Raw genomic sequence first — 20784 nt, 5'->3', positions numbered from 1 at the left:
AGAATGGTGTCGGTCAAGTGGCCCTCCACATCAATGTGGAAAAGACAAAGGAGCTGATCATCAATGGCAACAATTTACCAACGTCCCAACCACTCTCCCAACCAGTGTTTTAAATACAGAGGGACACAAATTGATAACAGGCTGAGTTGTACAGAGAATGCAGACTATTTTTTTTTAAAGCAAGCCAACGCCTGCTCTTAAAAAAAAATAAAAAAATATTCAGGAAATGAAAGGGATTTGGGTTGTGCCAGAATGTTCTGGAGAGGGTGTACAGCAGCTTGGTGGACAGGATCCTCACGTTCAATATAACAGTCTGTTATGGTAATCTGAGGGTGGCTCAGCACACAGGCAAAATCCTAGATGAAAACCTGGTTCAGTCTTGTTTTCCAACGAACACATGGAGGGTAATTCACCTTTCAGCAGGACAAAACATAAAGTACAAGGGTAAATCTACACTGGAATTGCTTACCTGTAATGTCTGATTTCCTGATTTCGTCTGAAGAGGAGGTGTAGCAGGGATCGACCAAAACGCAGCATTGTAAGTGTCCATATCGTTTTTAATAACAAAAGCACTGAACACTATGAAAACCAATAAACGAGTATGTGACATGACGAAACAGTACCGTGTGGTGAAAAACACAGACACGGAAACAAACACCCACAAACCAACAGTGAAAAACAGGCTACGTAAATATGATTCTCAATCAGAGACAACTAACGACACCTGCCTCTGATTGAGAACCACACTAGGCCGAACACAGAAATAGAAAAACATAGAAACACAAAACATAGACTGCCCACCCCAACTCACGCCCTGACCATACTAAATAAAGACAAAACAAAGGACATAAAGGTCAAACGTGACACTACCGAGAACAAAGGGAATGTTCCTGAGTTGTTGAGTTACAGTTGACTTAAATCTACTTTAAAATCTATGGCGAGACTTGAAAATGGTTGTCTAGCAACGATCAACAACCGATTTGAGCTTGAAGAATTTAATAAATGGGCAAATATTGCGCAATCCAGGCGTGGACAGCTCTTAGAGACTTACCCAGAAAGACTCAAAGCTCTTAGTCTTACCCAGAAAGACTCATAGCTGTAATCGCTGGCAAAGGTTTTCACTGTCATTATGGGGTATTGTGGGTACTTACTGAAGGTACTGTGTTACATACAGCTGGGTGAGCGTTGAGAATTTGGGCAAGTAATATACAGTATATCTCTATATATGTGGACCTAGAGTCAGGACCTGTCGCTTGTAATGTACAGTATATCTCTATATATGTGGACTGAGAGTCAGGACCTGTCGCTTGTAGTTTTTACGCTGTTTTAGTTGTTGTTGTTTTTTAAGTACTACTTGTGTTTTTTTTAAGTACTACTTGTGTTTTTTTTAAGTACTACTTGTGTTTTTTTAAGTACTACTTGTGTTTTTTTAAGTACTACTTGTGTTTTTTTAAGTACTACTTGTGTTTTTTTAAGTACTACTTGTGTCCGGCGAAATGCCTGGATGTAGAAAACCTGCTGTGTACAGAGACTTAGTATTCACTCAATATCCTACAGTAAATACAATATCACCATTTGCTGATTTATCTGATGAATTGCCAGTTCAAGATGCAGATATAAATGCACAACTCATTGTAAAATCTTTTCTTCCATTTGCTTTGTCTCCAGGCTCGGCCTAAAGGGGAAGGCCTGACCCCATATCAGGGCAAGAAGAGATGTTTCGGGGAATACAAGTGCCCTAAATGCAAGAGGAAGTGGATGAGCGGAAACTCCTGGGCCAACATGGGACAAGAATGCATCAAGTGCCACATCAACGTTTACCCTCAGAAGCAGGTAAATAGTAACATTTTCATTTAGTATCCATGATATAAGCCTGGTCTCAGATCTGTTTGTGCTGTCTTGCATATAGGCCTACATATGAGAGCAGGTTACCATGACATTCCTCCATCAGACTGTCCTATTGGCTCAAGGGAAAGGGTTACCATGACATTCCTCCATCAGACTGTCCTATTGGCTCAAGGGCAGGGTTACCATGACATTCCTCCATCAGACTGTCCTATTGGCTCAAGGACCAGGTTACCATGACATTCCTCCATCAGACTGTCCTATTGGCTCAAGGACCAGGTTACCATGACATCCCTCCATCAGACTGTCCTATTGGCTCAAGGACCAGGTTACCATGACATTCCTCCATCAGACTGTCCTATTGGCTCAAGGACCAGGTTACCATGACATCCCTCCATCAGACTGTCCTATTGGCTCAAGGACCAGGTTACCATGACATTCCTTTTAACCAGACTGTCCTATTGGCTCAAGGACTAGGTTACCATGACATTCCTCCATCAGACTGTCCTATTGGCTCAAGGACCAGGTTACCATGTGTTCCTCCATCAGACTGTCCTATTGGCTCAAGGACCAGGTTACCATGACATTCCTCCACCAGACTGTCCTATTGGCTCAAGGACCAGGTTACCATGACATTCCTCCATCAGACTGTCCTATTGGCTCAAGGACCAGGTTACCATGACATTCCTCCATCAGACTGTCCTATTGGCTCAAGGACCAGGTTACCATGACATTCCTCCATCAGACTGTCCTATTGGCTCAAACCAGGTTACCATGACATTCCTCCATCAGACTGTCCTATTGGCTCAAGGACCAGGTTACCATGACATTCCTCCATCAGACTGTCCTATTGGCTCAAGGACCAGGTTACCATGACATTCCTCCATCAGACTGTCCTATTGGCTCAAGGACTAGGTTACCATGACATTCCTTCTTCAGACTGTCCTATTGGCTCAAGGACCAGGTTACCATGACATTCCTCCATCAGACTGTCCTATTGGCTCAAGGACCAGGTTACCATGACATTCCTCCATCAGACTGTCCTATTGGCTCAAGGACAAGGTTACCATGACATTCCTCCATCAGACTGTCCTATTGGCTCAAGGACCAGGTTACCATGACATTCCTCCATCAGACTGTCCTATTGGCTCAAGGACAAGGTTACCATGACATTCCTCCATCAGACTGTCCTATTGGCTCAAGGACATAGCTCATTATTTAAACGGATTGTGTAACTGAAGTGTTTGTTACTGACATATAAACTAATAATTGGCACTTTATAAACTAATACTTAGCACTTTATAAACGAATACTTATCACTTTATAAACTAATACTTAGCACTTTATAAACTAATACTTAGCGCTTTATAAACTAATACTTAGCGCTTTATAAACTAATACTTATCACTTTATAAACTACTACTTAGCGCATTATAAACTAATACTTATCACTTTATAAACTAATACTTATCACTTTATAAACTACTTATGAAGCCCTTTGTAAATCCTATAAATAGCGGTGGCCAGGTCTCCCTTGTGAAAGAGGTCTTCACACCTCAATGGGGCCTGGATAAATAAAAGGTTAAATACATTGTGTTGTAAATATCTTAATGTAAAGTGTGTTACCTGTGTTTCTCTGTGTAGAGACCTCTGGAGAAACCTGATGGGTTAGATGTTTCAGACCAGAGCAAAGAGCACCCACAGCACCTGTGTGAAAGATGCAAGGTCCTCGGCTACTACTGTCGTCGCGTGCAATAATAACCTGTCGTTATCTGGTTCATGGAGTTGCCCTCTAGACACTGATCTTGGGTCAGTTTAGCATTTTCTCCACCAATGGTTAAGGTCAGGTCTGGGGGAGGGGAAGCTGTACCTAGAGTAAACTTCATCCTGGAGCCAAGTTCACTGCCCTGGCCGTAGGTTCACTTAAACCTCCAGTGGTTTATGAAGAGGCAAAACTCATCTAAATGTGTTATATATATATATTTAATCTCAGTAAAAATAGGCCTGATTGTCCTGCCGTACTCTGTTGTACTGTGAAACATTTACCTGTTTGTGTTCCCTACATGTGTGTAAATTGGGGGCAATTCCATTTCAACTCAGTCAATTCAGGAAGTAAACTGAAGTTCCAATTTCAGTTTACTTCCTGAATTGAAGTGAAATTGACCCAAACCCTGGTGTGTCGTGTGTGTTTTATGACGATATCCCTGGATTCCAAAGGCGTGTTGTCGACAAGCGCATAGCCTTAACTGTTCAAAGTCATTAACGCTGGCGTCGACGTCCACACCGTTTACCGTGAATAAGAACTCTTGAGAATGTCGGGGAGAGAAATTGCCTTTTTTTTAAAGGGGCATATTCAGCAATGCGACACAGTAACACTGGCTGACAACCCACACTTGATTGGATCCCGGCCCAAGTGAAATGAATTAGGTTGGTGTTGGGTCATAGTAATAATAACAATAATATACAATAATAAAATAATATCAACTCAGAGAGGGATTCTGAAGACGTTGTTTCCTGTTTATGTATTCAATAGTCTAACATATTTCATTGAGTCATTTACTAGTTATGTTTTTACATTGTGAAATGTTATCAGCACGAGGATTAAATATCGTGTCACCCTTTTCATACATCTTCCGAGATGTGGATCAAACTATGGAATCAGCAGCTTTTTGAAAGCAGGGCAAATAGTTTACATTTAAATCTGATGCGGTATGCTTATACAGCACCAGTCAAATGTTTGGTCACACCAACTCATTCAAGGGTTTTTCTTTATTTTTTAAAACTATTTTCTACATTGTAGAATAATAGTGAAGATATCAACACATATTGAATCAGGTAGCAACCCAAAAAAAGTGTTAAACAAATACAAATATAATTTTATATTTGGAGATTCTTCAAAGTAGCCACCCTTTGCCTTGATGACAGCTTTGCACTCTTGGTATTCTCTCAACCAGCTTCATGAGGTAATCACCTGGAATGCATTTCATTTAACAGGTGTGCCTGTTAGAAAAAGTTAAAAGTTAAAAGTTCATTTGTGGGATTTATTTCCTTCTAAATGTGTTTGAGCCAATCAGTTGTGTTGTGACAAGGTAGGGGTGGTATACAGAACATCGCCCTATTTTGGTAAAAGACCAAGTCCATATTATGGCAAGAACAGCTCAAATAAGCAAAGAGAAATGACAGTCCATCATTACTTTAAGACATGAAGGTCAGTCAATCTGGAAAATTTGAAGAACTTTGAATGTTTCTTCATTTGCAGTTGCAAATACAATCAAGCGCTATGATGAAACTGGCTCTCATGAGGACCGCCACAGGAAAGAAAGACCCAGAGTTACCTCTGCTGCAGAGGATAAGATCATTAGAGGTAACTGCACCTCAGATTGCAGCCCAAATAAATTCTTCACAGGGTTCAATTAACAGACACATCTCAACATCAACTGTTCAGAAGAGACTGTGTGAATCAGGCCTTCATGGTCAAATTGCTGCAAAGAAACCACTACTAAAGGACACCAATAAGAAGAAGAGATTTGCTTGGACCAAGAAACAAGACCAATGGACATTAGACCAGTGAAAATCTGTCCTTTAGTCTGATGAGTCCAAATATGAGATTTTTGGTTTCAACCACCGTGTCTTTGTGAGACACAGAGTAGGTGAATGGATGATCTCCGCATGTGTGGTTCCCACCGTGAAGCATGGCGGAGGAGGTGTGATGGTGCTTTGCTGGTGACACTGTCAGTGATTTATTTAGAATTCAAGACACACTTAACCAGCATGGCTACCAAAGCATTCTGCAGCGATACGCCATCCCATCTGGTTTGGGCTTAGTGGGACTATCATTTGTTTTCAACAGGACAATGAACCAACACACCTCCATGCTGTGTAAAGGCTATTTGACCAAGAAGGAGAGTGAAGGTGCTGCATCAGATAACCTGGCCTCCACAATCACCCGACCTCAACCCAATTGAGATGGATTGGGATGAGTTGGACTGCAGAGTGAAGGAAAAGCAGCCAATAAGTGCTCAGCATATGTGGGAACTCCTTCAAGACAGCTGGAAACGCATTCCAGGTGAAGCTGGTTGAGAGAATGCCAAGAGTGTGCAAAGCTGTCATCAAGGCAAAGGGTGTAAATAAGAATTTGTTCTTAACTGACTTGCCTAGTTAAATTTAAAAAACAATTATAATTTTGAATATCTTTGAAAAGCCATTAACTGTTCTGTGTATCTAGGAATATGCTATTTGTATTAACAAACAAGTGCCTTATATATTATTATCTGTGAAAAGGTGCTTATTGTGTAGGGTATGTACGCTACCATTCCATTGATGTTTCTGTTAAAGATATTGAAGCACTAATGCTATCATGAATGAATAGAGCAGAAATGATACCAGAACTAGATAGTAATTCACCACTGTGTTATATGAAATAAATACAAAAAAAATGTAATGCTGCAATTGTTGACAAAATAATTGACTTGTTAACTTTTTGTATGAAATAAAAATGTTGCCTCCTTGCTAGTAAAAGGGATGTACCTACATTAGGTTACATGTGTATGCATTACTTCCTGAATGTATCTAGTTATAGGATAGGTTACATGTGTATGCATTACTTCCTGAATGTATCTAGTTATAGGATAGGTTACATGTGTATGCATTACTTCCTGAATGTATCTAGTTATAGGATAGGTTACATGTGTATGCATTACTTCCTGAATGTATCTACAGTTATAGGATAGGTTACATGTGTATGCATTACTTCCTGAATGTACCTACAGTTATAGGATAGGTTACATGTGTATGCATTACTTCCTGAATGTATCTAGTTATAGGATAGGTTACATGTGTATGCATTACTTCCTGAATGTACCTACAGTTATAGGATAGGTTACATGTGTATGCATTACTTCTTGAATGTTTGGATTAGAAGGAAGTGTATCTGTTTGTGCCAGTCTGTGTTATCATGCCAAATCCGTGGCTTGACAGGTGACCACGAACAGATCTGGGACCAGGCTATAAAAGCAGACCACAGATCTGGGACCAGGCTATAGAAGGATACCACAGTTCTGGGACCAGGCTATAGAAGGAGACCACAGTTCTGGGATCAGGCTATAGGAGACAACATATCTGGGACCAGGCTATAAAAGGAGACCACAGTTCTGGGACCAGGCTATAGAAGCAGACCACAGATCTGGGACCAGGCTGTAAAAGCAGACCACAGATCTGGGACCAGGCTGTAAAAGCAGACCACAGATCTGGGACCAGGCTATAGAAGGATACCACAGTTCTGGGACCAGGCTATAGAAGGAGCCCACAGTTCTGGGACCAGGCTATAGGAGACAACATATCTGGGACCAGGCTATAAAAGGAGACCACAGTTCTGGGACCAGGCTATAAAAGGAGACCACAGTTCTGGGACCAGGCTATAAAAGGAGACCACAGTTCTGGGACCAGGCTATAAAAGGAGACCACAGTTCTGGGACCAGGCTATAGAAGGAGACCACAGTTCTGGGACCAGGCTATAGAAGGAGACCACAGTTCTGGGACCAGGCTATAGAAGGATACCACAGTTCTGGGACCAGGCTATAGAAGGAGCCCACAGTTCTGGGATCAGGCTATAACTGGAGACAAACATATCTGGGACCAGGCTATAAAAGGAGACCACAGTTCTGGGACCAGGCTATAAAAGGAGACCACAGTTCTGGGACCAGGCTATAAACTGTGTGAAGGATGGAACACAGTTCTGGGAACAGGGTATTCTGATGGAACTGTGTGAAGGGTGTTCTGATGGAACTGGAGAACTGTGACAGTTCTGGGAACAGGCTATGGAACTGTGAAGGCTGTGAGTTCTGGGAACAGGCTATAAAAGGGTGTTCTGATGGAACTGTGTGAAGGAGACCACAGTTCTGGGAACTCAGGCTGATGGAAAAGGGTGTTCTGATGGAACAAGTTCTGGGAACTGTGGCTGATGGAAGGAAGGGTGTTCATGGAACTGTGTGAAGTTCTGGGAACTGTGTGAAGGCTATGGAACTGTGTGAAGGGTGTTCTGATGGAACAAGTTCTGGGAACAGGCTGTGAAGGGTGTTCTGATGGAACACAGTTCTGGGAACAAGGCTATGGAACTGGTGACCAGGAACTCTGTGACCAGGCTATAGAAGGAGACTGATGGAAGTTCTGAAGGGTGTTCAGGAACTATAGAAGGAGACCAAGTTCTGGGAACTGTGTGAAGGCTATAGATGGAACTGCCACAGTGAAGGCTGTAAAAGGAGAACAAGTTCTGGGAACTGTGTGAAGGGTGTTCTGGGAACTGTGTGAAGGGCTATGGAACTGTGTGAAGGGTGTTCTGATGGAACTGTGTGAAGTGTTCTGATGGAACTGTGTGAAGATGTTCTGATGGAACTGTGTGAAGGGTGTTCTGATGGAACTGTGTGAAGGGTGTTCTGATGGAACTGTGTGAAGGGTGTTCTGATGGAACTGTGTGAAGGGTGTTCTGATGGAACTGTGTGAAGGGTGTTCTGATGGAACTGTGTGAAGGGTGTTCTGATGGAACTGTGTGAAGGGTGTTCTGATGGAACTGTGTGAAGGGTGTTCTGATGGAACTGTGGAACTGAAGGGTGTTCTGATGGAACTGTGTGAAGGGTGTTCTGATGGAACTGTGTGAAGGGTGTTCTGATGGAACTGTGTGAAGGGTGTTCTGATGGAACTGTGTGAAGGGTGTTCTGATGGAACTGTGTGAAGGGTGTTCTGATGGAACTGTGTGAAGGGTGTTCTGATGGAACTGTGTGAAGGGTGTTCTGAAGGGTGTTCTGATGGAACTGTGTGAAGGGTGTTCTGATGGAACTGTGTGAAGGGTGTTCTGATGGAACTGTGTGAAGGGTGTTCTGATGGAACTGTGTGAAGGGTGTTCTGATGGAACTGTGTGAAGGGTGTTCTGATGGAACTGTGTGAAGGGTGTTCTGATGGAACTGTGTGAAGGGTGTTCTGATGGAACTGTGTGAAGGGTGTTCTGATGGAACTGTGTGAAGGGTGTTCTGATGGAACTGTGTGAAGGGTGTTCTGATGGAACTGTGTGAAGGGTGTTCTGATGGAACTGTGTGAAGGGTGTTCTGATGGAACTGTGAAGGGTGTTCTGATGGAAGTGAAGTGTTCTGATGGAACTGTGTGAAGGGTGTTCTGATGGAACTGTGTGAAGGGTGTTCTGATGGAACTGTGTGTTCTGATGGAACTGTGTGAAGGGTGTTCTGATGGAACTGTGTGAAGGGTGTTCTGATGGAACTGTGTGAAGGGTGTTCTGATGGAACTGTGTGAAGGGTGTTCTGATGGAACTGTGTGAAGGGTGTTCTGATGGAACTGTGTGAAGGGTGTTCTGATGGAACTGTGTGAAGGGTGTTCTGATGGAACTGTGTGAAGGGTGTTCTGATGGAACTGTGTGAAGGGTGTTCTGATGGAACTGTGTGAAGGGTGTTCTGATGGAACTGTGTGAAGGGTGTTCTGATGGAACTGTGTGAAGGGTGTTCTGATGGAACTGTGTGAAGGGTGTTCTGATGGAACTGTGTGAAGGGTGTTCTGATGGAACTGTGTGAAGGGTGTTCTGATGGAACTGTGTGAAGGGTGTTCTGATGGAACTGTGTGAAGGGTGTTCTGATGGAACTGTGTGAAGGGTGTTCTGATGGAACTGTGTGAAGGGTGTTCTGATGGAACTGTGTGAAGGGTGTTCTGATGGAACTGTGTGAAGGGTGTTCTGATGGAACTGTGTGAAGGGTGTTCTGATGGAACTGTGTGAAGGGTGTTCTGATGGAACTGTGTGAAGGGTGTTCTGATGGAACTGTGTGAAGGGTGTTCTGATGGAACTGTGTGTGAAGGGTGTTCTGATGGAACTGTGTGAAGGGTGTTCTGATGGAACTGTGTGAAGGGTGTTCTGATGGAACTGTGAAGGGTGTTCTGATGGAACTGTGTGAAGGGTGTTCTGATGGAACTGTGTGAAGGGTGTTCTGATGGAACTGTGTGAAGGGTGTTCTGATGGAACTGTGAAGGGTGTTCTGATGGAACGTTGTGAAGGGTGTTCTGATGGAACTGTGTGAAGGGTGTTCTGATGGAACTGTGTGAAGGGTGTTCTGATGGAACTGTGTGAAGGGTGTTCTGATGGAACTTTGTGAAGGGTGTTCTGAATGAACTTTGTGAAGGGTGTTCTGATGGAACTGTGTGAAGGGTGTTCTGATGGAACTGTGTGAAGGGTGTTCTGATGGAACTGTGTGAAGGGTGTTCTGATGGAACTGTGTGAAGGGTGTTCTGAATGAACTTTGTGAAGGGTGTTCTGAATGAACTTTGTGAAGGGTGTTCTGATGGAACAAAAGATCCTTCCATTCAGACATCAGCCCGATAAGAAACTGAATCTTCTTGTATCCTACTTGTATTAGTCAAACCAAAACGGTTCTTCCTGACTTGACAGGATCCAAGGTGGAATGGAAGAGAGAAATACAACATAGAAAAAAAGCACATTCAGAGCCAAGCCGTTTCTCAATAAAGAGGAAATGTAAACATCTCCGATGTTAGTGCCGGTCCCCTGACGCACAGACAACTTGTTTCTTGGAAACATTCACATTGGATGAGTTAACACAGGACCAGTGGTAGAAATAATTTATTAAAAAAAGATCAAATCACAGAATAACTTTCCCACTAAAAACAGTGTTTGACACAATATCCTGGAAAAAAAAAACTAAACACGCTATTGTCACTGTGTTTAAAGAGGAAGATCTAAATCTTATTTCAAACCTTGTTTACATGTGTATACAATCACAATCATATTATACTTGGGAACAGATTTCTAAAATTAAAATAACTTGGAACTCATTTCCCCGTGTCTTTAGGTCTTTTATGTCCAACAATTATACAAATTAAATTATATATTTTTTAAATCACACCAGGCTATTAGAAACCAATGATGCCTGCTTCGTGGGCATGTCCCATTTCCCCAATGTCTTGCACTATATAGGGTACAATTTGGGACTCCCAGACTACTTAAGCTCTCCACAGTCCGCGATGGTGATACTCTTGGAGGTACGCCCCGAACGAGATCCGAACATCTCCACTTTCCTGATCACATCCAGTCCCTGGGTCACGCTGCCAAACACAACATGTTTGCCATCCAGCCTGAGATAGAAGAGGAAGAGGTTTATTAACTTTCCCCTGGATTGAGAAAGAAAATTATAATTGTCTGGGGACGTACTGTATGGAGACAGCGTCTCAGCGTAGTCCTGATCTAGGATCAGGTCCTCCCTGCCCACACAACATTATTCTTTATGATGTAAACTGATCCTACAGTGCCTCTGGAAAGTATTCAGACCACTTGACTTTCATGATTGTTAAGTTACAGACTCAAATGGATTAAATCCTCTTTTCCCCTCAATACAATACCCCATAATGACAAAGCAAAAATATGCACTTTTTTTGCTAATTTATTACAAATAAAACTGAAATATGCATTTACATAAGTATTCAGACCCTTTTACTCAGTACTTTGTTGAAGCACCTTTGGCAGCGATTACAGCCTTCAGTCTTGGGTATGACACTACAAGCTTGGTACACCTGTATTTGGGGAGTTTCTCCCATTCTTCTCTGCAGATCCTCTCAAGCTCTGTCAGGTTGGATGGGGAGCGTTGCTGTACAGCTATTTTCAGGTCTCTCCAGAGACGTTCGATCAGGTTCAAGTCCGGGCTCTGGCTGGGCCACTCAAGGACATTGAAACTTGACCTGAAGACAGACAACGGCATTGTCTAGGCTGTGTGCTTAGGGTCGTTGTCCTGTGGGAAGGTGAACCTTCACCCCAGTCTGGAGCAGGTTTTCATCAAGGATCTCTGTACCGTACTTTGCTCTGTTAATCTTTCCCCTCGATCCTGACTAGTTTCCCAGTCCCTGCCGCTGAAAAACATCCAAACAGCATGATGCTGCCACCACCATGCTTCACCGTAGGGATGGTGCCAGGTTTCCTCCAGATATGACACTTGGCATTTTGGCCAAAGAGTTCAATCTTTGTTTCATCAGACCAGAGAATATTGTTTCTCATGGTCTGAGAGTCTTTAGGAAAACTCCAAGCGGGCTGGTGGAGTGCTGTAGAGATGGTTGTCCTTCTGGAAGGTTCTCCCATCTCCACAGAGGAACTCTGGAGCTCTGTCAGAGTGACCATCAGGTTCTTGGTCACCTCCCTGACCAAGGTCCTTGTCCCCAGTTTGGCCGGGTGTCCAGCTCTAGGAAGAGTCTTGGTGGTTCCAAACATCTTCCATTTAAGAATGATGGAGGCCACTGTGTTCTTGAGGACCTTCAATGCTGCCTAAATGTTTTGGTACCCTTCCCCAGATTTGTGCCCCGACACAATCCTGTCTCAAAGCTCTATGGACAATTCCTTCGACCTCATGGCTTGGTTTTTGCTCTGACATGTACTGTCAACTGTGGGACCTTATCTAGAAGGGTGTGTGCCTTTCCAAATCATGTCCAATCAATTGAATGTACCACAGGTGAACTCCAATCAAGTTGTAGAAACATCTCAAGGATGATTAATGGAAACAGGATGCACCTGAGGTTTTTTTTATTTTTATTTTACCCCTTTTTCTCCCCAATTTCATGGTATCCAATTGTTAGTAGCTACTATCTTGTCTCATCGCTACAACTCCCATACGGGCTCGGGAGAGACGAAGGTTGAAAGTCATGCATCCTCCGATACACAACCCAACCAGCCGCACTGCTTCTTAACACAGCGCGCATCCAACCCGGAAGCCAGCCGCACCAATGTGTCGGAGGAAACACCGTGTACCTGGCAACCTTGGTTAGCGCGCACTGCGCCCGGCCTGCCACAGGAGTCGCTGGTGCGCGATGAGACAAGGACATCCCTACCGACCAAGCCCTCCCTAACCTGGACGACACTAGGCCAATTGTGCGTCGCCCCACGGACCTCCCGGTCGCGGCCGGTTACGACAGAGTCTGGGCGCGAACCCAGAGTCTCTGATGGCACAGCTGGCGCTGCAGTACAGCGCCCTTAACCACTGCGCCACCCGGGAGGCCGCGCACCTGAGTTTTTAAAGTCTCGTAGCAAAGGGTCTGAATACTTATGTAAATAAGGTACTTGTTTATTTTAAATACATCTGCTAAAATTTCAACAAAAAACTGTTTATGCGTATTGTGTAGATAGATTGCTGAGGATCTTTAAAATATATATATATATATATATATATATATATAAGGCTGTAACGTAAGAACATTTGGGAAAAGTCAAGGGGTCTGAATACTTTCAGAATGCGCTGTACATCTGCAGTCCGACACTCAACACAGCCCCGGTCTGTTTCTCTGTCCGTACCACTCTGTCTTGTCGGTGCAGATGAAGAACTGGGAGCCATTGGTGTTGGGCCCAGCGTTGGCCATTGACAGAATGCCTAAATGGAAAAACAAACAACACATTACATAACTATGTAATTATGACTAAGTGATGCCTGTCAAGTTAGCTTGAGGTACTGTCCGCAAACACTGCTCAAGACAAGCAGAGTTTCAGTTCGTATGACAACATCCTTGATTTCAAGTTCGTGATCTGAAATATCAAGAGGCCTAATTACTCAGAATCAGAAACAGCTAGATTTGGTCAATTGATTCTTTATGGCTTTGTTAACCGAAATATGTAATCGTCCTCAACCACAATAAGTTGGTTATGCAGTAAGGCTCTCGTTGAAACATCCGCAATGCAATGCTGCCATCTAGTGGTACGAAGGGGACTCAAAAAATAACCCAAAAAAGGTAGGCTACAGTATTCTGGAAATACATTTAAAATCCAGAACGTTCCCAGATCATTTTAATCCAGAACGTTCCCAGATCATTTTAATCCAGAACGTTCCCAGATCATTTTAATCCAGAACGTTCCCAGATCATTTAAATCCAGAACGTTCCCAGATCATTTAAATCCAGAACGTTCCCAGATCATTTAAATCCAGAACGTTCCCAGATCATTTTAATCCAGAATGTTCCCAGATCATTTTAATCCAGAATGTTCCCAGATCATTTTAATCCAGAATGTTCCCAGATCATTTTAATCTAGAATGTTCCCAGATCATTTTAATCTAGAATGTTAATCTATCACTTGTCAATTCCATTGCAGTCAGTCGTCGGCAAGCCATTTCTTTCACATGATAACGAGCGATTGGGAGTTGGCATAATAGCACAAACAGACTGACACTCAGGCTAGATCAGGTCAACTTGAACCCAGACAAAAGAGAAAGGGTGAATCACTTACCAGGTCCCGTGTGCTTCAGTTTGAAGTTCTCGTCTTTGAATTTGAGTCCGTAGATAGATTTCCCTCCGGTTCCATTGTGATTAGTGAAGTCTCCCCCCTACAGAGTCAAACCGACACACATTTAGAGGGGCCAGAGAAAGGCTGTGTTTGGGGCAAAGATACCATGAGCTACCACAATAATAATGAAAGAGTTATGGGTGATCATTAGGGGTTCTCAAACTAAAACATTACTTGACCTGCCTGGCACATGAACTGTGGGATGATCCTGTGGAAGATGGATCCCTTGTAGCCAAAACCATGTTCTCCTGTGCACAGTGCTCTGAAATTCTCTGAGAGGGATAAATAATGCTTTAGCCAGGGCTCTCCAACCCTGTTCCAGGAGAGACATTGTCCTGTAGGTTTTTCACTCTAACCCCCAGTTGTAAACTAACCTGATTTCAGTTAATCAACCGGCTAATTATTAGAATCAGGTGCGCTAGAGGTTGCCAGGTTGTAGTGGAATCCTACAGGACGGTAGCTCTCCGGGAACACGGTGGGAGAGCCCTTGTTAATAGGGCTACAACATGAACAGGATGTACGAATACAATAACTTTTATTCAAAGTATGAATTACACACACACACACACACACACACACTGAACTCTGACATTGCTCGTTTTGATAGGTTCTAATGTCTTTTATTTTATTTTTACATTTGGATTGTATGTGTATTGTTAGAAATGTATGCACTATTGGAGCTAGAAACATAGGTGGTGAAGCATTAAACTGAAGTTGATCGATCGATTGTCGAGTGAGGAGCAGATTTTTTGTGTATATAAAACAGTAAAACTTAGCAACTTCAACTCTTGCACATTTTCTCATGAAAAGTATATTTCAACACTCGGCTGCTCAGACAAATTTGCCAATGTACATACCCCTCGTGATGAAGGCAACCAATGACATGCTTCTATCTACGACGTAAACACAGCCTCTTGTGAAAACGTGAACCTGCTGTCTGATTATGCTAGAGGACCAGATATAGCTAGCTAGCTAGCTCCCAGACTGAAGAGGACCAGCTATAGCTAGCTAGCTCCCAGACTGAAGAGGACCAGCTATAGCTAGCTAGCTAGCTCCCAGACTGAAGAGGACCAGCTATAGCTAGCTAGCTTCCCAGACTGAAAACCAGCTATAAACTAGCTGCTGCTCCCAGACTTATGCTAGAAACCAGCTATATAGACTGAAGAGGACCAGCTATAGCTAGCTAGCTAGCTCCCAGACTGAAGAGGACCAGATATAGCTAGCTAGCTCCCAGACTGAAGAGGACCAGCTATAGCTAGCTGAAGACTGAAGAGGACCAGCTATAGAGCTATCCCAGACTAAAGAGGACCAGCTATAGCTAGCTAGCTAGCTCCCAGACTGAAGAGGACCAGCTATAGCTAGCTAGCTAGCTAGCTTGAGGACCAGCTATAGCTTGCTAGCTATATAAGCTAGCTAGCTAGCTCCCAGACTGAAGAGGACCAGCTATAGCTAGCTAGCTAGCTAGCTCCCAGACTGAAGAGGACCAGCTATAGCTAGCTAGCTAGCTAGCTCCCAGACTGAAGGGGACCAGCTATAGCTAGCTAGCTAGCTAGCTCCCAGACTGAAGGGGACCAGCTTTGCTAGCTGCTAGCTCCCAGACTGAAGGGGACCAGCTATAGCTGCTAGCTCCCAGACTGAAGAGGACCAGCTATAGCTAGCTAGCTAGCTAGCTCCCAGACTGAAAGGACCAGCTATATTTAGCTAGCTGGCTAGCTCCCAGACTGAAGAGGACCAGCTATGCTAGCTAGAAGAGGACCAGCAATAGCTAGCTAGCTAGCTAGCTCCCAGACTGAAGAGGACCAGCTATAGCTAGCTAGCTCCCAGACTGAAGAGGACCAGCTATAGCTAGCTAGCTAGCTCCCAGACTGAAGAGGACCAGATATAGCTAGCTAGCTAGCTCCCAGACTGAAGAGGATCAGATATAGCTAGCTTGCTCCAAGACTGAAATTAGATACATATCTGTTTGAGTGCACTTGAAATATGGAGCAGGCATTACAACTTGTCTTGAGCATATGAAGAGGTAGCTCTGTGGAGCATTTAGCCAATTTATCAGTAGCCAATGTGCAGGTTAGACTAGCGAGCTACTGTAAATGCCAATTTGTCAGCTGGCCAATGTGCCAGGTTAGACTAGCGAGCTACTGTAAATGTCAATTTGTGTTTCATTAGCTCTCACTCCCCTGTCAGTGAATTCAAATAGTTGAAATCAGGATTTGGCATGATTATACAAATAGTTGAAATCATTCGGAAAGTATTCAACTCCTTGACCATTTCCACATTTTGTTACGTTACAGCCTTATTGTAAAATGGAATGCAGTTTTCCTCCCTCTTCAATCTACACACAATAACCCATAATGACAAAGCAAAAACAGTTTTTGGGATATTTTTGCTATTTTAGTACAAATAAATGGAAATATCACATTTTACACAAGTATTCAGACCCTTTACTCAGTACTTTGAAACACCTTTGGCAGCAAATTTAATACATTTGAGAATAAGGCTGTAACGTAACAAAATGTGGAAAAAGTCAAGGAGTTCGAATACTTTGTGAAGGCACTGTACATACGAACAAAGACCATCATCGTCAAGTGTGTCACCATTTGAGTACGGTGGCATGTAGCAAAGGTGTCTCAGGCAGAATTTAAATATACTATAACCTACTAAATCAAACTAATATAAACACAACATGCAAAGTGTTGGTCCCATGTTTCATGAGCTGAAACTAAAGATACCAGAAATGTTCCATAAACAAAAAGCTTATTTCTCTCAAATGTTGTACATCCCTGTTAGGGAGCATTTCTCCTTCACCAAGATTATCCATCCACCTGACAGGTGTGGCATATCAAAAAGTTGATTAAAAAGCATGATCATTACACAAGTGCACCTTGTGCTGGGGACAAAAGGCCACTAAAATGTGCAGTTGTGTCACACAAAACAATGCTCCTGCCGACCCCGGTCGACGCCGGTCCAATTGTACGCCGCCATATGAGACTCCCAATCATGGCCAGTTGTGATACAACCTGGTTTCGAACCAGGGACTGTAGTGACACCTTATGCACTGAAATGCAGTGCCTTAGACCGCTGCGCCACTTGGGAGTCTGTTTGCATGTCCAGCTTGAGAACATACAAGTATTTATTTAAAAAAATATACATAATTGACATTGGCAACAAACAGAAATGCATTCAGAAATAAATATACACAATATGTAAAAAAAACAAAACACAGCTCCTCCCGACAGAGATGGATAATCTCTAAAAGTACAAACAGATGGCCTCGTACAGCCCACCACCTAATAAGCATTTCACCACACCTGCGATAAAAAAATGATGTATGCGGACCAATAAAGTTTGATTTGATTAAATACGACTGAATCATGAATAGTTGTTCTCCCCCTACCTGCTGTTTTGGGCACAACATCTGCATTCAGCTGCAAAATAAAAAAAATAGCATACGTTATGAGACAGTCAGTCAGGCAGCTCGCCAATCTGATTAAATCATGCTGTAATACGCAATTAATTGGTATATAAAGCCTGAAACTAATGCCCGCAAAAATCACGTGAATGTTGAATACAATTACATTTAAAAAAGAAAACACTACCAGTTGTCCTTTTGCTGCACGGAATGTTAGGAAAGTATTTTGTTTTAACTTTCTAGAGAGCCGGTTGGATATGCAGTTCTCTCGTCAATAGCTAACAGAAGCAATGAGAGGATGAAGAACAAAATCAGTGCTTTCGGGAAAGTATTCAGACCCCTTGACTTTTTCCACGATGTTACCTTACAGCCTTATTCTAAAATGTATTGAAATTGTTTCCCCTCACCCTTATTTAACTAGGCAAGTCAGTTAACAACAAATTCTTATTTACAATGACTGCCTAAACGACGCTGGGCCAATTGTGTGCCGCCCTATGGGACTCCCAATCACGGCCGGATGTGATTCAGCCTGGATTTGAACCAGTGACTGTAGTGACGCCTCTTGCACTGAGATGCAGTGCCTTAGACAGCTGCGCCACTCGGGAGCGCACACACATACATTTTGAATAAATTAGCAAAAATGTAACAAAATTTTACATAATTATTCAGACCCTTTACTCAGTACTTTGTTGAAGCACATTTGGCAGCGATTAGAGCCTCAAGTCTACTTTTGGGTATGATGGTACAAGCTTGGTACACCTATATTTGGAGAGTTTCTCCCATTCTTCTCTGCACATCCTCTCAAGCTCTGTCAGGTTGGATGGGGAGCGTTGCTGCACAGCTATTTTCCGTTCTCTGCTTAGGGTCTTTGTAACGTTGGAAGGTGAACCTTCACCCCCAGTCTGAGGTCCTGAGCGCTCTGGAGCAGGTTCACCAAGGATCTCTCTGTACTTTGCTCCGTTCATATTTGCTTTGATGCTGATCAGTCTCCCAGTCCCTGAAAAACATCACCACAACATGATGCGGCCTCCACCATGCTGCACCGTAGGGATGGTGTCAGGTTTCCTCCAGACTTGGCATTCAGGCCAAAGAGTTCAATATTGGTTTCATCAGATTAGAGAATTGTGTTTCTCATGATCTGAGAGTCTTTAGGTGTCTTTTGGCAAACTCCAAGCGGGCTGTTGTGTGCCTTTTACTGAGGAGTGACTTCCGTCTGGCCACTCTGCCATAAAGGCCTAATTGGTGGAGTGCTGCAGAGATGGTTGACCTTCCAGTTCTCCCATGTCAAAAGAGGAACTCTAGAGCTCTGTCAGAGTGACCATCGGGTTCTTGGTCACTTCCCTGACCAAGGTCCTTCTCCGATTGCTCAGTTTGGCTGGGAGGCCAGCGCTTGGAAGAGTCTTGGTGGTTCCAAACTTCTTCCATTTAAGAATGATAGAGGCCCCTGTGTTCTTGGGGACCTTCAATGCTGCAGAAATGTTTTGGTACCCTTCGCCAGATCGGCGCCTCTAAATAATCCTATCTCAGCGCTCAACGGACAATTTCTTCAACCTCATGGCTTGGTCTTTGCTCTGACATGCACTGTCAACTGTAGGACCTTATATAGACAGGTGTGTGCCTTTCCAAATCATGTCCAATCAATTCAATTTACCACAGGTGGACTCCAATCAAGTTGTTGAAACATCTCAAGGATGATCAATGGAAACAGGATGCACCTGAACTCAATTGAGTCTCATAGCAAAGGGTCTGAATACTTATCTGTATTTGTTTTGTTTTAATAAAATGACTAAAACCCCATTGTTATCATTATGGGGTATGGTGGGTAGATTTATTTAATCAATATGTCCTCCATTTTAGAGTAAGGCTATAACATCAAAATGTGGAAAAGGTCAAGGGGTCTGAATACTTTCTGAAGGCACTGTGTGTGTTATACATAACATAACATACACACACATCTGGTGGGCATGGTGCCCAAGTGAACCATATACCTACTAAAAAGTCTGGTAAACAACACTTTATTTTGTTTAAAATCTCGAACTACTGAAGGATACGTTTAAATGTAATTTTGTTAAACGTTCTGGCGTTTAAATTCCGATGTCCACCAGGAGCATATTATACGTTGTTTTGCTTAATGTCTAGCCCGCAATTGACACACGGGCTTCGCTTTTCATTCCCCTAGTTAAATTCTGGTTAGTTATAGTCTGTACTACCACACAGTAAAACAGCTCACGAGTTGAACATATTGAACACATGCGGCTCCATTTGACAATTAATGACTTCCGCCGGAACACAAAGAGTTTGATGCATCTGGTGGACATGAGGAATATTTATAAGATTTAGCAAAGATGCGTTTCAGGCTCCATATACACCAGATAATTGCGGATGAAATCAGACGAGTAGCTAGTTTGTACAGTAGGCCCAGTTCTACAGGGCTGGCATACTAACTAGTGCTGTAACTCAGGTCCAAACTGAGCATTCTTCACGGCGGTTTCCAGTCGCATCTGATGCGTTATCAGACGCATACTCGTTATCTCACAGGCCGAGGCCCAACACAAATTAACTATTGAATAATAGCCCAGTTAAGTAAACCATCGGATCAAGTTCTTTGTAAAGGCAACTGAACTCACCTGGAATGTTACTCTTCCGACGGGCTGGTTGTCAGCTGCAATGTCAAAGTAGACGACCGGGTTGGCGGCGGCAGGGCCAGCAGAACACATCCGAGCGGCGGTAAACGCCAACGAACGTCCAGAAATGAGCTTGACCCTACTCGGTAAAGCGGCAAGTAGCATTTTTAAGGCTGGGTGTGAACATAAAATGGACTTGAGATGGTGTGAAGTGCCACGTTAAGTGGTTACATATGCCGCTGTGACTGCACGGAGGAAGTTCTTCCCCAAGATCTCGGAAGAATTATCTACGGTTTGTAAAACTCGGAGGCGCAACATCGCGAGAGTTCCGGGAACGCTTTAGAAACAGAATGGGAAGCTCAGGCCTGGGTTTGAGAAGTGAAACATTATTCCTTAGCTGTTCATTTTCTCGAAACCTAAAGGAACAATCTCGATTCGAGCCAATGTCTTAAATAGTTGAACATGTTATTACTCCAACCTCGTGAAAGTGACAAACTGACACGTTTTTCATTTTCGTCAAAAACAACTTTATATTGATGGAGTGCCTTTTGATTTGACTGCCTGCACACATGCGCAGTTCGGCTCGA

At 43.2% G+C, this 20784-nt stretch overlaps 2 protein-coding genes across 3 annotated transcripts in view; one reads left to right on the top strand and one right to left on the bottom strand.

Moving 5' to 3' along the window:
* The window catches only part of LOC135516933 (zinc finger CCHC domain-containing protein 24-like), a 30784-nt gene extending 25301 nt beyond the window's left edge, over positions 1-5483 (top strand). The window contains exons 3-4 of the mRNA XM_064941001.1: positions 1669-1833; positions 3490-5483. Coding sequence (XP_064797073.1) covers positions 1669-1833; positions 3490-3603 — 279 coding nt within the window. The 3' untranslated portion in view covers positions 3604-5483. The remainder of the gene's footprint in view (positions 1-1668; positions 1834-3489) is intronic.
* A 4975-nt stretch (positions 5484-10458) lies between these two features.
* On the bottom strand, positions 10459-20492 carry LOC135518430 (peptidyl-prolyl cis-trans isomerase A-like). 2 transcript variants are annotated; one of them, XM_064943604.1, is made up of 6 exons: positions 20201-20490; positions 17559-17589; positions 14348-14436; positions 14108-14204; positions 13184-13259; positions 10459-10986 (listed from the first exon to the last, which is right to left on the bottom strand). In XM_064943604.1, exons 1-6 carry the CDS (start codon positions 20360-20362, stop codon positions 10851-10853), a joined length of 591 nt encoding a protein of 196 aa, XP_064799676.1. In that variant the 5' UTR covers positions 20363-20490; the 3' UTR covers positions 10459-10850. The 2 variants fall into 2 exon arrangements, with proteins under 2 accessions (XP_064799676.1, XP_064799677.1); XM_064943605.1 differs by having other exon boundaries at positions 10899-10986; positions 13116-13259; positions 20201-20492.
* Positions 20493-20784: the final 292 nt, after the last annotated feature.

Source organism: Oncorhynchus masou, chromosome 28 (assembly GCF_036934945.1).
Source record: "Oncorhynchus masou masou isolate Uvic2021 chromosome 28, UVic_Omas_1.1, whole genome shotgun sequence".
NCBI lineage: Eukaryota > Metazoa > Chordata > Actinopteri > Salmoniformes > Salmonidae > Oncorhynchus > Oncorhynchus masou.
The sequence above is the reverse complement of the archived record's forward strand: the minus strand, read 5'-3'. Positions and strand labels throughout refer to the sequence as shown.

Coding starts and splice junctions, on each gene's coding strand:
- LOC135518430 (XM_064943604.1), bottom strand. CDS start 20,362: ATGCTACTTGCCGCTTTACCGAGTAGGGTCAAGCTCATTTCTGGACGT. Junction 14,437..17,558: donor TGTTGTGCCCAAAACAGCAG/GTAGGGGGAGAA, acceptor TATCCCTCTCAG/AGAATTTCAGAGCACTGTGC. Junction 14,205..14,347: donor TCCCACAGTTCATGTGCCAG/GCAGGTCAAGTA, acceptor TTGACTCTGTAG/GGGGGAGACTTCACTAATCA.